The sequence below is a fragment of the Mauremys reevesii genome, linkage group 5 (genome assembly GCF_016161935.1).
Source record: "Mauremys reevesii isolate NIE-2019 linkage group 5, ASM1616193v1, whole genome shotgun sequence".
Classification (NCBI taxonomy): domain Eukaryota; kingdom Metazoa; phylum Chordata; order Testudines; family Geoemydidae; genus Mauremys; species Mauremys reevesii.
The window spans coordinates 79,213,273-79,230,158 of NC_052627.1; the positions used below are offsets into that span (position 1 = coordinate 79,213,273).

Sequence of the window (16,886 nt, forward strand, 5' to 3'; positions counted from 1 at the left end):
ATGCACTGTGTCACAAAACCTACTCCTTTTGGGCACTCAGTCTTCTCCGTCTGTAAAGTATAGACCACGGGATTATTTCAGGCACTTTAACAGGCATCATGTCATGGAAAAGTTTCCCAGTAATCTTCATGAGAATGAAGCACTGTTTTAAAGGTGAAGTGCAAAGGTTTCGTTTAAAATAAAATAAAAATAAATAAAGAATCTGAATCATCAACAAAACACCTTTGTGGACTTGAAAATTGTAAGTGTGTTTCAATTTTCAAACAACGTATTTGTAAATTAGTTATCCTTTACCTATGTGGCAGTGTCTGAATTAAGGATCACTATTACTTCTGCAATAATTGATGGCATTCTAATAGTTGTTGAGAGGCTACAATCGTTTTAAAACATAAACAATCTAAAATCAGCACATGCACAGTTGTTGAAATAAACCAGAATACTCTGGGATAGCATCCTGGCTCCAGCTCACAGGGGCTGGTGAGTTCTAATCTCACTGGTGTATGGGAGAGTGGGCTGGAAGCATGGACAAACAGCTTACATGTTCCAGTGTTACAGGATATAATATCCGGAAGATGCTGCTCCCAACACTTGGGGCCTACTCCTACGAATACTTATTACCAGACATAATGCCATGAGTAATAATCCCACTGACTTCACTTGAACTACTCTGGTAATGAGTGCTCAGAGGACTGGACCCATGTGAGTAGGAGAGGGGCAGCGTTTCTCGTGAATGGAGCCAGTGCTACCGCTTTTATTTATTTAGCGTTCTGACTGTAAAGGAAGTGTGTGGGGGAGGGGTTAAGATAGTGTTAGCTAGCAGTTGGCCTTGAAGGCCACCAGCTGCTGCTCCAACCAGACAGAGAAAGGTATGGGTAGAGAATTGTTTCTCCGCTGGCAATTTGCATCCCTCTGGCTGCTAATTATGATTGGCACTTACATTCAAATGAATACTGGTGGCTATGTAATCTGGATACCAGGGTTAAATAGTGTTGTCTTAAAACAATCTTAAACTCAATAAAAATACAATAAAGTAATATCTTGAAATATTAAGTATACTTATGTATTAAATGAGACAAATGCCAGCACAGGTTTTGTTTGCCTCCGCCTTCCATTGAAAACCATTGTCCAACGGTGGAGAATTTGATTCTGTGATGCAGCAGGGGAATTTTTCCCTGAATTCAATTTTAACAAGGGTGCATTTCAAAAAGAGTCTTCGAGTTCACCATGCACAAAATCCTTTCCATGCCCTTAAGGGGGCCATGGCACACAGAGCCTGCTACGTGGAATAGCTCACACATATATAAGAACTACAGTTTCTTCTAAAAAATTCCAATTTAATTAGGGGAAATAGAAGGCCAGACCCTTCAGTACATACTCAGACAGAATTCCCACTGACTTCACAACAGCTGGTGCCAAATTCTCCTCTGGTGTAAGCAGACGAAAGTACCACTGACCCCAGGGACAGCTGAACCTGCTAACGGCAGGGCTGAATTTGGTCTCTCTTTAATAGGGAGTGGCAGGGAAGTCAGGGGTTGCTCATTACTGCACGCTGCTACAACTCATACACTACAAAGGAGCTGTTACTGTGGCCACAGATTTCAATGACAGCTCTGCCTGAGAAAAGGTTGCAGGATTTGCCCCATGTTCTGCTAATGATTTGAGACGGTAAACTTTGTTTTCAGTTATTTTTTCTGAACAAGATTTCTGATTTATTTCTGGCTTACAGCCTAGTCCTGCTAACATTTACTCTGGAGCATGCGTCAGAGTCTCTCTAATGACTTCAATGGAACTACTCCAGCTAGGAAGCACAATACTTGCTAGTGAGAATTGGCGAGTTCAGGCCCATAGTATGTTTTGGCAGGAGCTCTGTGCTCAGTTCCAGGATGTGCAAAGGAGTCATGAACACAGACTGCAACTCTATTAGAGCTACCGTTCTTACCTAAATACAAACTAATTTCCAACACAACAGCATCACAAATTAAGTACACAGGGTATTGTTGTTGCCTAGGACCATTCCTTACATAGTTATTTTATTTCTATCAACACAAATGTACATTTGCTAAATATATCCACAAGCTGACTGTTTTCCAATATCCAGCTGCAACACAAAAGCTAGTGCTACTCTCATCACATCAGCCACAGTTGCAACGATCATCATGTTAAAGAAATGCAATGTGTGCCATTCAAAGACGTAAGGCAACAAACCACAGGCAAAGAAAGATGGCAGAATGGACGACAAGTAGCTTGGATATTATTTTAGAGTGGGTATAAGAAAAGTTATAACAGAATAATTGACACAAGCTAGAGTGTCACTCACTGTGAAACAGCCAACTCTTACCTTTATTTGTTTGGATTTGTCATCCTTCTCAGTCTTTGGTTTCTTTCCTGGAGCAATGGAAGGAAGGAAGTTTTGTTACAACCAACTGTGAGATGAACAACCAATCAACCGCCACCTACTCCTTGGCAGAAAAAAAAATACTAACTAGGAAATATCACTTGATGCCTCAAAACATCAGGACCAGATAGGGATGGGAGGACTCATTATGCTTAATTTTGAGCACACTTCAGCACTGAGGGGCCAAAAAGTTCAGTTTGAATATTTTGGGTACATGGTCTGCTTTGGAAAGACTATAAAAAAGCAGCATTGATGGGGCAGAGAAGGAGAAAAAATCCAGTGGAAAAACAGGGGGAAAATGGAACACAGAGGACAGATTGAAAAACAGAGACAAAAAAAGGAGCAGAGGGGGAGAAAGCACACTCCGAATTAAAAATAAATACAGTCTATGCAGTACACCATACATAGATCGCTCACTCATTCAGCCTAGCTTGTAGGCGGGAGGCATTAAATGGCCCCAGGTGTGCTGGAGCAATTTATACAGTGCGGGTGCTGAGAGCCATTGAACCACATTGTAAATCCTGTATGTGATGGAAACCACTTCAAGCCAGGGGGTGCAGCAGCTCCCCCAGCCCCCTAGTTCCAGCACCCATGAATGGCCTTTTTTTCCTAATATGTATTACAAGGTTCCCTTTAGTTAGAAAAACAAGTTTGTTTGAATGTAATCACACTTGGAAAAAAAACACATGAATTTCAATTAGAATGAGAATGATTTGTGAAATCACACTTGTTTTGAGAATCCAAATAGTTTACCATATTCACAAAACCTTGAACCCCATGAGATTCAGCCATCCCTTGTACTGGGACACTGAGCATCACTGTGAATTAAAAATCCTTGCAGTCAGTTTCTTTTGCCCCTACTTGTGCCTCAATTTATTTAAGAGACAGAGCAGGAAGGTGGCAACACATTATGAAATTACAGACAAAGCCCTGTGTATTCCAGAATCAGCTCTGTGCTCCAGAAACTCAGCTGTCATTTTGAAGACAAGTTATGTTTCTAGCCTTTATGACTATGAAGAGAACCTTACAGATTTGAATGACATGTAACTCAGTGCATCAAGGTATGCCAGAGTCTATAAAATGCATAATAATAATGGAGATATATCCATCTCCTAGAACTGGAAGGGACCCTGAAGGGTCAATTGAGTCCAGCCCCCTACCTTCACTAGCAGGACCAAGTACTGATTTTGCCCCAGATCCCTAAGTGGCCCCCCTCAAAGATTGAACTCACAGCCCTGGGTTTAGCAGGCCAATGTCAAAGCACTGAGCTATCCCTCCCCCCATCATAGGTGGGTGACACCCAGTAACTTTAAAACCAATTATCTGCTGTGCCCAATCTGCCATACATAGCTCAGTCTAGTCCTTCCCCTGTAAGTGCCAGGTTCCCTGTCTTTCTCCTCCAGTCACACTCACCTTACCAAGTACAGCATCACCTCAGCCACTCCTTGCCTTTCAACCACCACTGGGAGTGTTTGGCTGCAGGTAGCATGAGGAATGGAAAAAGGGGGAGGGCTTGTGCTTGATAATAGTGGAAGGAATGTTTGGCATGGGAATCTCTGATTGGGTGGAGAAGAAGATAGAGGGACTTGGGGATTACAGCGGACAAGAAGCTGGATATGAATCAGCAGTGTGCCCTCGTTGCCAAGAAAGCCAACGGCATATTGGGCTGCATTAGTAGGAGCATTGTCAGCAGATAAAGGGAAGTGATTATTTCCCTCTACTCAGCACTGGTGAGGCCACACCTGGAGTATTTTGTCCAGTTTTGGTCCCCACTACAGAAGGGATGTGGACAAATTGGAAAGAGGCCAGCAGAGGGCAATGAAAATGATTAGGGGCTTGGGCACATGACTTATGAGGAGAGGCTGAGGGAACTGCGGTTATTTAGTCTGGAGAAGAGAAGAGAGAGGGGGGATTTGATAGCAGCTTTCAACTACCTGAAGGGGAGTTCCAAAAAGAATGGAGCTAGGCTGGAGTCAGTGATGGCAGATGACAGAACAAGGAGCAATGGTCTCAAGTTGCAGTGGGGGAGGTTTAGGTTGGATATTAGGAAAAACTATTTCAGTAGGAGCGTGGTGAAGCACTGGAATGGGTTACCTAGGGAGGTGGTAGAATCTCCATCCTTAGAGGTTTTTAAGACCCGGCTTGACAAAGCCCTGGCTGGGATGATTTACTTGGGGTTGGTCCTGCTTTGAGCAGAGGGTTGGACTAGATGACTTTCTGAGGTCTCTTCCAACCCTAATCTTCTATGATTCTAGGGGCAGAGTGGCCAACAGGAGCTGTAAGTGCCTAGTGGCAGATAGGAGTAGAGGACTCAGGCAGGGAACCTGGAGCAGGAACTCTGAATGGTGTAGGATGTGAAGAAGACTGCAGAGGAGCACTAGCTCTAGGGGGTGTATTTTCTGTTTTCTTTGAGATTCCTAGCCACTATCTATTTATGAAGAAAACATAACTAAAAAAAACAACACAGAAAAAGGTATGTCCACACAGACCCTAGCTAATTTACACTCTGCATGTACCATATTTCTGCCACAGAATCCAACCAAGAGTGGGTTTTTTCCTAACCTAATTAGCCAGCAGGCAGCAAGATGTCTGCCTCCTAATTCTGAATGAGTCTGTTAACTATAATCATCTCCACTACTTCCCTAGTCTCCTTCCATGAAAGGAGAATACCCTGATCAGACAGAAATCTCCCAGAAGTCCTAAAGAGAGGGCAGAGATGCCTCTATGATATCTTCTCCCCTATGGACACTCTATGGAGATTGGGCTATGGGAGGCTTTAAAAGGTGGAAGCATGGGTGAGAGGAAGGCACCATTCTCCATGGCTTTCCCACGTCCTATAAGGTGGTAGATAACTGTGCCTAAATTAATGTTTCTTGAATAATCCACATCTGCATCTCTTTCAGGAAGAGTTTTTTTGTACAGGCAAAGCGGGGGAGCAGGGCTGGAGGGAAGGATCTGCTACAAAGCACAGATCTCCAACCTATGCATGTATACCTGTTCCAGTGCTAAGTGCCACCCAGTAGGACACTTAGTCAGTATCTTGATAGGATGGGGGAAAATGTCAGTTTGTTTCTCTTTGGTAGTAGAAATGAAATGATTGTAACACTGTAGAAGTAGATTGGTTTTTCCCTTTAAAATGTAGTAAAAATCAGAACTTTCATGTCTCATCTTGACCAGAACAGTTTCCTTTTTGCTCCAAATATGAAACAGACTAGATATCTGGGATCAGAGCCGCAGGTGCTAATTGATAGGGCTCTATTGTCTTCAATGAAGCTAAACCAATTTCTACCAGACACTTGATCTTCAGACATCACATCCTGCGTATCCTCTCTCTTTCAAAAAAGTATATTATCCCTTTAAATTAATGCAGTCTGTCTATTTTTTCATGGAAAGTTTCTAGATTCAGGGAATATTTTGGATAAATACATGTGACTTCACAGAAGCCAAGGTACAACAGCCATATTGTGCTGGTCTCAGATTCTGGAGTAGAAGTCTCCATCATCAAATTAAGATCCAGCTAGGTACCTAACACTGATTTCATGTTCATGGGTCCCTTCGTCTACCTTTTTTGGAAGGCCTTTCGGATAAGGGTAGCATCCTGTAAACCCTGAAGGCATTGTTTCCTTTCTTTATACTTTTGTCTTTGACTTCTTCTATATCAGGCAAGGAGTTCATAGCACATCGGAAGTTTGCCTTCCATGTCTTTGGATCAGGTTTATCTACTCCTGGTTGAAATTTTCCTAACAAGCAAGAAAATAAAGAAAGTTAGGTACATATTAAACATTTTTTCAAAGCCCAGGGAGAGTTAGTAGCACTATGAGTTAGTGTCAGTGCACTCCTTTTGATTCTGGAGGCACAAGTTCAAACCACAGTTTAGGTTGCAAGAGAAGGCTCATTTGGTGATCTCATTTTCATGCACATCTCTAGAATATATGATTGGCAGCTTCTTCTCAAGAAAGGCCCCAAGCTGGAATAGTATAGGTGTTGTGGATCAGATGCAATGCTACAGTAGTACGAGTAAGCTTTTACAGCACTTACCTTTATTATGCCTGGTTCAAACCTGTATTAAAATTTAAGAGCACAAGGGCTGCTGAGCCATCTCTACTCCCACTGATTTTGAACCAATTTTGTTTCCATTTCGGTCAATGAAGTTTCACTGTTGTCTTCAATGGAAGCAAGATATGGCCCCTCAATAAAGTTAGGAGAGTACCAAAGATGTCGCAAGAGGTACTCAGCATCTCACAGATTCAGGTCCTTAAATTCATTCACCGCATTTGCAAAAGCGAACAAAATTAAAGGGAAAATCTCCGGGAGAAACACAAAGGCAAACAAAATCTGGTCCGCAGAAATGAGAGTTCCAGTACCTGTGTGAATTGCCCAGTTTCTAAATAAAGGAGCATCTTTTTCAACATCCCACCCATGTCGTGCAGCATGCATCCAGGGAATCTGAAAAATCTTCTTCTCCTGGAAAGAAAAACAAAAACTGATTGACTCAGATTTTTTGAGGACTTTAATCCACTCATTTAAAAACACATCTACAGTTCCAGCATCTGCAAGTATTTTGTTTCATTTGCTCCCTTATGGTACAATCCTGCTATTGCTGAAGTCAATGGCAAAACATCCACTGGCATCAGAGGAAGCAGGATAGAGCCCTAAGTTTGTGAAACCTTCAGATGCCCCTTTATTAGGTGACCAGATAGCAATTGTGAAAAAACAGGATGGGGGTGGGGGGTAATAGGCGCCTATATAAGAAAAAGTCCCCAAAAACGGGACTGTCCCTTTAAAAATGGGACATCTGGTCACCCTACCCTTTATGGACTAAAATTGGGCAGGTTTCCAAGATGACACATGTATAACACATGCTGCACCACACATTTATAAATATTCAAATCAAGGCACTTTTGGCACTGCAGAATTTTTTCTTTTTACGACTAGAAATTTGTATGAAGATAAACATGCATAGGAGCAAAGCTAATGACGTCATTGCTGAGGGCAGGAGGGTGAGGGGCTTAAAATTTAGCCTATGAGGCACCAGCACAGTAGGAGATGATGACATCTAAAATTGGGTGAGGCAAGCAAATCAGACACAATAACACAGTGAAATGTACAAGACTCCTTCACAGCAGGAATCAAAGGTCATTAAGGAAGCAGGATGCAAAAGAGGAGGGACTAAGGATCATTTTAGTATCTCAGTACAGAACAGAAGAATGTACTCTTTCTTTAGGGCTCTGAAGGTTACATCTAAGAACATTGTGATCAATGCATTATATACATTTCTATGAAATAATCTAAAAATTAACAAACTGTAGCTCGTGAGGTCTTCTCTTCTTCCTGCAGCGCCACTTTTTTTCCTTCTCTATCTGTCTCTCCTCCTAGTCTACGTCCCATATGTATTGTCTCTCAGATGAATATTTCTATAAAAGTAAAGTTTTACTTTTTTTCTTTTCTCATCTCTCAGTGATATTTTCTTTTTCTGATTCTGCCTTTTACTTCAGCTTCTGACTCCATTCAAACTTTTCTCTCTCTTGTTTGTTAGGACCATATAGTTATGTTCATTTTTATTCTTCTATTCTCATCTTTCTCTTTCTTCCCTTTAATTTGGTAAAAGCAGAAGTTTGACATGTGATGTCCATTTCTCTCTCTCATCATTCTTCCCACTCGTTCTCTATACATAGGCCATGTCCTTTCATTTATTCTCTTTGCCTCATTTTCTCCCCTGCAAAACAGTGATTGGTCTGAAAAGAAGCTCTCCTCCTTCCCCAGCTATAACTGATCATATCTAAGGTGAAAGCCCACCCCCACTGTGCTCGGGTCCGAAGCATCACTGCATCCAAACCCAGCAAGGACAGGCCCAAAGCTTTAATGCCTGTCAGCACTATCAGTGCTCCCAACCAGCACCGTCCTGGTAGGAAGCACAAACAGCATTGCAATGCAAGACACAGCAGTAATGGTTCAAGTCAATGGTTTAGCAATCCCTAGCTCCAGCTCAATGCTTCCCTGAACCTTTTCTCCAAGCACATTCCCTGTGATAATACACAATGTGTGTGTCATGAACTAAGAGGAGTATCAAAGGGAGAGATGGTCATGCAGCAAGAGGGAATATACTCAAGTGAATCAACAAAGCAATACTGAAACCAAAAGAACCGATGGAGAATGAATGAAACGAGGCAAAAACACTATAAAAGTTTGGGGCCAGATGTATTTTCTAAACATCATTTCAAAATTGTTGTGAATATTCATCAGCCTAAGCATAAAATTCCATTTGCCTACATTTAACTTAACAACAATGAAGATATTAATAATATATTTCTTGCCAGTTAACAAAATACTTGCCCCAGATGAGTGAATGGATTTTTGCAAGGCTGGATTAAATATATAATTATCCTCTTCTTTTCTTTGCGTAATATTTATTGTGCACCTTCTACATTAATAAAAGATGGGTTTGAGCCTGAGAGATGTTTGAGCATGTTGAAGATGGCAGTAAGTACACTTTACGGAAATGTCTTATACAATCTAACAGGGATGAAACCAACGGTGTACTACAGAAAATTAATCAAGTTCTCTAGGTTTTTATATTAACGTCTATAGAATGTAAGAGTGCTTATATTCATAGATTCACAGCCTTTTAAGGCCAGAAGGGACTATTAGATCATCTAGTCTGCAGGGGTGTTGGAACAATTTGTATAGCGGGAGGCTGAGAGCCTTTGAGCCAAACTATAAACTCTGTATATGATAGCAACCACTTCAAGCCCTTAGTGGATGCTGCCGTTAGTCTGACCTCCTGCATAACACAGGTCCTTACATTTCATGCAGTTACTCCTGCATTGCACTCAATAACTGTGTTTGATTAAAGCACATCTTCCAGAAAGGCATTCAGTCTTGATCTAAAAACATCAAGAGATGGTGGTTAATTACCGTCACTGTTGGAAGTGTTTGTCTTATTTCCAATTTGAATTCCTCTGACCATGTACAGTGGAAAAACTACCTCCCTATTCCTGCTCACTACTCCCCTGTTTATACATCCATGGATTGCATTAGCCCTTTGTGCCACAACATCTCACAGGAAGCTCACATTGAGTTGCTTCTCAACTAGGGCTAGAGGCCCTGGTTTTGGAAAATTCGAAATAACATGACATGAAATGAAAATCAATGTATAAGAAGAAAAACCAAAAAACTCCCCTGCAGCAATGACTCCTATCCTCAGGACCGGGCCCAGCTCCCTGCTCTGGGCATTGCAACCTGGCATGTGGGGTCGCAGCACCACTCAGTTTTGGTGAGTGGTGCTGCGACTTGGCACATGGGGTTGCAGCACGACTCAGGATTGGGCCAACCACCTGGGCCAAACCTGAGTGGCTCTGCCATCCCATACAGCCGGTTGCAATGCCTGGTGTGGGAAGATCTGGGCCCAGCTCCACAGGACAGGAGCTGCTGCTGCAGGATGAGCTCGCTCACAGCGCCGAGAGTGAGGAGCCAGGCCCAGCTTCATGGGACAGGAGCTGTAGGAGCCGTCACTGCAGGATGAGTGCAGGGCAGGCTCGCTCTGCAAGCCCCCTCCAACTCCCACCACCCCCACTCCTCAGAGTTAGGGCCTGACCCCATCCAAATTGCCTCCCGCTTCCACGCCACCTCCCCCCCCAGAGCAGGACCCAATCCCACAAAGACTTCCCACCCTTGGGGGCAAGACCCACTCCCCCATCCCCACAGATGAAATGAAAAAAAACAAAATCCTTCTCTCACCCCCGCCCCCCAATATATATATATATAAAGCAAGAAGAATTTCACAGGTCTCTAACTCTTATTCTGGAATCCTTTCCACAGTCACTGCTTTGCAGGACACAGCCCCCTGTTCTGTAGATATGGCCTGCACTCCTTGTTCCCAGGTGTATAACTTTCCATTTGGCTGTATTAAATACACATTTTGTTTGAACAGACCCAGCTACCTTACCAAGCAATCCAGATTGCTCTGTTTGACTGCTCTGTCATCCTCATTATTTACCATTCCATCATCAATCTTTGTGTCATCAGCAAAGTTTATGAGCAGTGATTTTACATTTACTTCCATTCTATAGGATGGTTCATAAAAGCCCTATAGGAATTGTCATGCTGACTAAGATCACTGGTCCATTTGTCCAGGATCTTGTTGCTAACAGCAGTCAGTACCTAACACTTCAATCTTCAAAGAAAGGTGCAAGTAAACTTTTAGTTGTCAGTTATGTAACAGTCTGCCTGCAGGGGAAAGTTCTTCCTAATTGCACTCAGTTTGTGGCCTGAAGCATGAGGATTTATATCATGTAAGGTAAAAATCAATCCTATCCAATATAACCATAGATGTTCTCATTAGTCAGAGAATCGTCTAATCTATTCTTGAAGCCTACTAAACTCCTGACTACAGTGGTATCAGTGGCCACAAGTTCCACATGTTAAATATGGGTTGGATACCAGAAATAACCCTTTTTCAATGTGAAACGCGTCTTTTCAGTTTCATTGAAAGCCCTTGTGAACAGGTGGCTGCAACCATCTGTTCTAAAGCAAAATCCACATTGAGTGGAGTCAAAAACTCACTTTATCCCTTTCCTGGAGTTTGCTTTGTTAATGAAGACATAAAACATAAACAATGACAAGCCTCTTCCTCAAGCTTGGCTGCACCTAGAGGTCCTACTGCAGAATTGCTCAGCTCATACTATCTTCTCTCTTGCTGGGCAGCCACTTTCACAGCCCTCAGAGATGCCTTGGGGAGAGGTAATGAACCACCTGCCTCAATGAATCAGCAGAACCTACTTAAACCTTGCCCATCAGGATCAATGGCTGGTAAGAAGGTGATATCTTCAGCAAACACTGTCACCCTGGGACAGTCCCCTTATTCTTGCAGTATGAAAAAGTGTAACTAGAGCCCCCAGTTTATGTTCTCTATGCTCTTTGTTATATTGTACCCATCTATGATCCCACTTACCAATCAGTTTTCTTGACAGTCGCAGTCTTTTCACATAGAAATCTCCCTTGCATCTAATAATTATCATCACCCAAATCTGAATCACTTGTATTTCTGCTTCATATTTTTTAAGACCAGAACTGAACACAATATTTCAGGTAACAGCATACCACTGATTTATATAATAGCATTATATCATCAATGTTATTTTCCATCCTACTCCTTATACATCCTGCCATTGTCTTGTGTTTTGACAGATGCTGAGCACAGGCTTTTATTGAGCTTTCCAAAATGATGCCCTGAATGACTACAGTTAATTTAGAACCCAGCAATTTCTATTAAAATTCAATGCAACTCTTCCATGGAAAAGGTGATGCTCTCTCATTTGTGTTGACAATTCCAAAGATTATTGGCCCTGCTCAGTCACGTACTGTACACACAGTATTTTGTCTTTCAGGCATTTATGAAGGATGCTGAATCTCATTGGGGATAAATGAATCAGGCTCACTGTAATCTTTAGAAAATGTAGAACAAATATGTGAATCAAACTAACTAACTACAATAGAACCTCAGAGTTATGAACACCAGAGTTACAAACTGACCGGTCAACCACACACACCACATTTGGAACCGGAAGAGTGCAATCAGGCAGCAGCAGAGACCAAAAAAAAAAGCAAATACAGTACAGTACTGTGTTAAACTTATATTACTAAAGAAAGTAAAGGGAAAATTTAAAAAAAAGATTTGACAAGGTAAGGAAACTGTTTCTGTGCTTCTTTCATTTAAATCAAGATGGTTAAAACCAGCATTTTTCTTCTGCATAGTAAAGTTTCAAAGCTGCATTAGGTCAATGTTCAGTTGTAAAGTTTTGCAAGAACAACCATAACATTTTGTTCAAAGTTACGAACATTTCAGAGTTATGAACTGCCTCCGTTCCCAAGATGTTCATAACTCTGAGGTTCTACTGTAAAGCAGTGTAATAAAAATTGCTAACACCACATTCGGTTGGAGACATCAAAGGAAAAGTAGAAACAGGGCTTGCACTCTGGCAACAAACTAGAAAAGGAAAACAACTTTGACGACTTAAGGCTCTCTTGCTATGTTGTCACAACAGGTAACAACAGAGCATGAGGTCAGATCTTTCCTAACTAGAGAGTTGCAAGGCAAGTTTTAAATAGGCGGTGTCTGTCTCGATGGTAATATCCCAAACATGTGCAAAGAGCCAAGTGCTTCAATTCCTGCTCTTGTTACAGGTCCTCTGATTGCTCCCAGCCCCATGCCTGTCACTGCAGCCCTTCTCTCCAGCTGCATTAGGGACACTACCCCACCCTCAGCTCTGCATGTCACACACCCCAACTTTGTCTCAACAGAAGGGTGAACAACCACTGCCCTTCCGCCACTCACGCTGACAAAATTTCTGCTTGCCCTGGCTGAGCCGGCAAATGGATTTTTCAAGTCCAGTACACAGGAATCATTTCATCTACCACTGAAATGTGGCCACTTCTAGAGTGGAACACAGTAACTATTTAACTGTGCACAGTAACCTTATGCAGCAGGACAGGACAGGAAGTGAAGAAAAAACTTCTCCATTTGAAAGTGGAGGGAGCATTTAGGTAAGTAAAATGTAACTACTTGAGATGCCATTTAGCCAACATAATATTGTGTATGAAAACTGACAATATTCCCCATGAAAGTGAACTATGAAAGTCCCAATACTGAACTTTTAAGGCTTTACATTTAATACAACTTAAAAGCTGTGTATTGTAGTAGCAGGTGTACTGTTTATTCTACGCAGATTCTTTTCTTTACCATGAATCATTGCAGAACTATGGTTAAAAAACCCCAGCACCTAAACCCTACAACTTCTACAATTGGCAAACCATAGGTTTAGTGTATAAACAAAGCTGTGGGTGCAAATGATACCATTTCATTAAGGCTACGAGTCTGTCACAGATTCCGTGATTTTATGAGACCTCTTTGACTTCCTGAAAATTCCAGTAATTCAGCCCCAGGCAGTGGGGCTGGGACTCCAGCCCCCCTACCACAGAGCTGGGACTTCTGTGATTTATTGTTTATTGCCCGTGTCCTGTCCATTATTTCTAATAAAAATACCCATGCCAAAATCTTTGCCTTATGTATCACAGATTGCATGTGCTGCCTTGTTTAAGGTCAGGATTTACACTTAATGACAGGAATTATTTTTGGTTTAATGACTCATTGTTGGAATGATCAGTTGCGATTAGAAACATTTTGAAGTGGATTCAGGAAGCCATTTCACATTGTAAGAGGCAACTATGAAGATATGTGAATTTTCGGGGAAAGATCAGATGCCATATAGAAGTGTAAGACCGTACGAACAGTCATACTGGATCAGATCAATGGTCCATCTAGCCCAGTATCCTGTCTTCTGACAGTGGCCAGTGCCAGGTGCTTCAGAGGGAATGAGCACAACAGGGCAATTTTGAGTGATTCGTTCCCTGTCGTCCAGTTCCAACTTCTGACAATTGGAAGTTTAGGGACACCCGAAGTATGGGGTCACATTCCTGATCATCTTGGCTAATAGCAATTGATGGACCTATCCTCCATGAACTTAAGCAATTCTTTTTTGAACCCAGTTATACTTTTGGCCTTCACAACATCCCCTGGCAATGAGTTCCACAGGTTGACTGTGCATTGTGTGAAGAAGTACTTCCTTTTATTTGTTTTAAACCTGCTGCCTATTAATTTCAACAGATGTTCCTTAGTTCTTGTGTTATGTGAAGGAGTAAATAATATTTTCCTATTCACTTTCTCCATACCATGTATGATTTTATAGACCTCTAACATATCCCCCCTTAGTTGTCTCTTTTCCAAGTTGAAAAGTCCCAGTCTTTTTAATCTCTCCCTATATGGAAGCTGTTCCATACCCCTAATAATTTTTGTTGCCCTTGTCTGTACCTTTACCAGTTCTAATATATCTTTTTTGAGATGTGGTGACCAGAACTGAATGCAGTATTCAAGGTCTGAGCGTACCATGAATTTATGTAGTAGCATTATGATATTTTCTGTCTTTTTATCTATCTCTTTCCTAAAAGTTCCTAACATTGTTAGCTTTTTTGACTGCCGCTGCACATTGAGCAGATATGTTCAGAGAACTATCCACTATGACTCCAACTACTACTTCCTTGAGCGAGTAGTAACAGCTAATTTAAACCCAACATTGTGTATGTATAATTGGGATTATTTTTTCTAGTGTGCATCACTTTGCACTTAACGTTGAAGATGTAGGTCATTTAATCTGGTATTCTGATCCTGGTAGCAGCCAATGCCTTCTGCTTTCAAATTCAAATCCAAATTCAAAATATTTTATTAGCACGACATGGCCTGCCCAGTTGTGTGGTATGATATAATGGAACAAAGAATACGTTATGGTTTCTCTGCGCAAACAGCTTACGCCCAGAAGTGCCAGGGCAGATACCATTGTAACACCTTGATCTAGACAGAATAGTTGCAAATATTAAACAACTCAACAGTGTGCCTTACAGTCTACCTTGATGTACTTATGGGCTCTGAATTCACAGGATTGTCTGAACAAACACACTAAGGAGTCCACTAGTTCAATAGAGAGGTCTTCTCAGTGCAGAGCAAACAAAGCAAATAGGTTTTTTTGGTGCATTAAACAAGGATGTGAAACATAATATAGAAAATGCTACGACAGTACTGGGTTGAACAGTGGTATGCCTGCATCTGGAGTACCGTGCCCTGTCTGGACAGTCTTCCTTTAAGAAAGATTCAGCGGAGAATGAACATTTCCAGAAATGGGCAATGAAGATGATCCTAGGTATGGAAGAAGTGACATATGACTGACTACAGACAGCAAAGGAGAAGATTCAGTAGGGACCTGAACATAGTATTCAAATTACAAAGGGAACTTTCAAAACTGATCAGTCCCTCCTTTTTACTGTGGCCCATAATACAAGAACCAGCACACTCAAGATTAGGAGGCAGCTAATTTGGGTATAGATAAAAGAAAATATTTATTTACCCAGCATAAAGTCACAGCATGTGAAATTCAATGCTGCAGGAGGCTATTGAGACAAAATATTATGGATGAATTTTAAAAAGTACCTGATAATTTTGTGACCGCTAGCATTTACAGTTATGCAAGCTATGATAAAAATAATAGAAGCTAAATATCATGCATCAGTTCAAAAGCAGATCACATAAACAACAAGTTACTACTGGAAACGGTACCAAACTAATTGGATCACTGTCTGACCTTGAATGGCAAATCCTACATTTCTATACATCAGAACATGCCTTAATTACATGTATTTTCCATGCCTTTAAATGACAAATTAGCACACCATGTCTGAAAATAACTGACTCGCGCTTTTATATGTGATAAATTAATATTTTTCATAGTAAGAATACATGTGATTTTACTTGGTTTTTTTTAGGCCTTACATTTATTTGAACTTTTTAAAAATTAGATTTTCTCTGATGTTCTGTGGCTTGATCCTATATTCTCTGGATCCTATATAACCTCCCACTGAGAGTTCTGGGTAAGTACGGAATGCTGATCGCGACTTATATGGGAAAAGACACCCATTACCCTTCTAAGTTCTACCATACGGCCCGTAGCAATGAAATCAAGTAAGTATCCATGCTCCAAGCAGGGATCAGCATATCAGCTCAGGGGTTAATGCAGAATAGACTGTTACAGTTCAGAAGAGCATTCTGCTCAAGTCCCACTGCAGCTGCTTGGCTCTGCACTTTGTTCCCAGCGTAAAGCAGTGGAGTTTCCATAGCACCTGCTCCCACAAAAGAAGACAGAGGAAGAAAAATGATTTTTAAAAGAGTCACTGATCTGATAAGCAAAAATAGCTCCTCAAATCCTGAACGCGGGGCTAGAAGAACAGGTTCAGCAAGAACAGCTCACCTCTGTCTACCCTCATTGCTTTGCCTCACAGGAAGCCATGAGAATTAGATCTAAGGAACCAAACCTCAGACCCTGCTACAGTTGATCTGTTTATCAAATACGTACAAATCTTACCTTATTTAGCCATTTTAACCCTGGTATTGCGTTTGAATTTATTTGGTCTTCCAGCCATGGACGCATCCGCATTCTTTCCACAGGCATCGTTACCTTAATAGAAGAAGATGAAGAAAACGAGGAACAGTGTTACAGTTACTATAACTGTGTCATAGGCAGAAAATTAGATTTTTCTTTCTTAGCGATAACAGGCAAATTTGAATTGTTTATTTTAAAAGTGTGTGAACACAGGGCTGGTAAACAGCATCTGACTGACAGTCCTTGAGATGTTCTGCTTATCCACCCATCAGGTCCAGCACAGACAGCAGCAGTGAAGCTTTCCCAGGCCTCAACTTTGATCTTGTGGCGATATCACCTCTAAACTGAACGAACAGTTCAAACTCTTATTTAGTCAGTCCTCTATCCCTCTGGGAGGGCTCTTTCTGTAGCGTGGATACCTGTTCACCAGGGACTGCCTGAGCCTCCCAACATGTTTTACATTGTAGCACAGTGTACTCCTGATTATCCAGCTAGCATGGGGGATATGG

The 16,886-nt window shown here is 41.5% G+C and overlaps 1 protein-coding gene across 6 annotated transcripts in view; it reads right to left on the reverse strand.

The window, feature by feature from the left end:
• Positions 1-16,886, reverse strand: part of IRF2 (interferon regulatory factor 2) — a 66,238-nt gene that overhangs the window by 21,415 nt on the left and 27,937 nt on the right. For 5 of the 6 annotated variants that reach the window (XM_039540471.1, XM_039540465.1, XM_039540469.1 and 2 more), the window contains exons 2-5: positions 16,360-16,452; positions 6,760-6,859; positions 5,959-6,135; positions 2,339-2,385 (exon numbers count right to left, since the gene is read on the reverse strand). In XM_039540471.1, coding sequence (XP_039396405.1) covers positions 2,339-2,385; positions 5,959-6,135; positions 6,760-6,859; positions 16,360-16,446 — 411 coding nt within the window. In that variant the 5' untranslated portion in view covers positions 16,447-16,452. Of the gene's footprint in view, positions 1-2,338; positions 2,386-5,958; positions 6,136-6,759; positions 6,860-7,699; positions 7,799-16,359; positions 16,453-16,886 lie in introns of those variants that run through there. The other variant, XM_039540470.1, reaches the window with a different exon arrangement.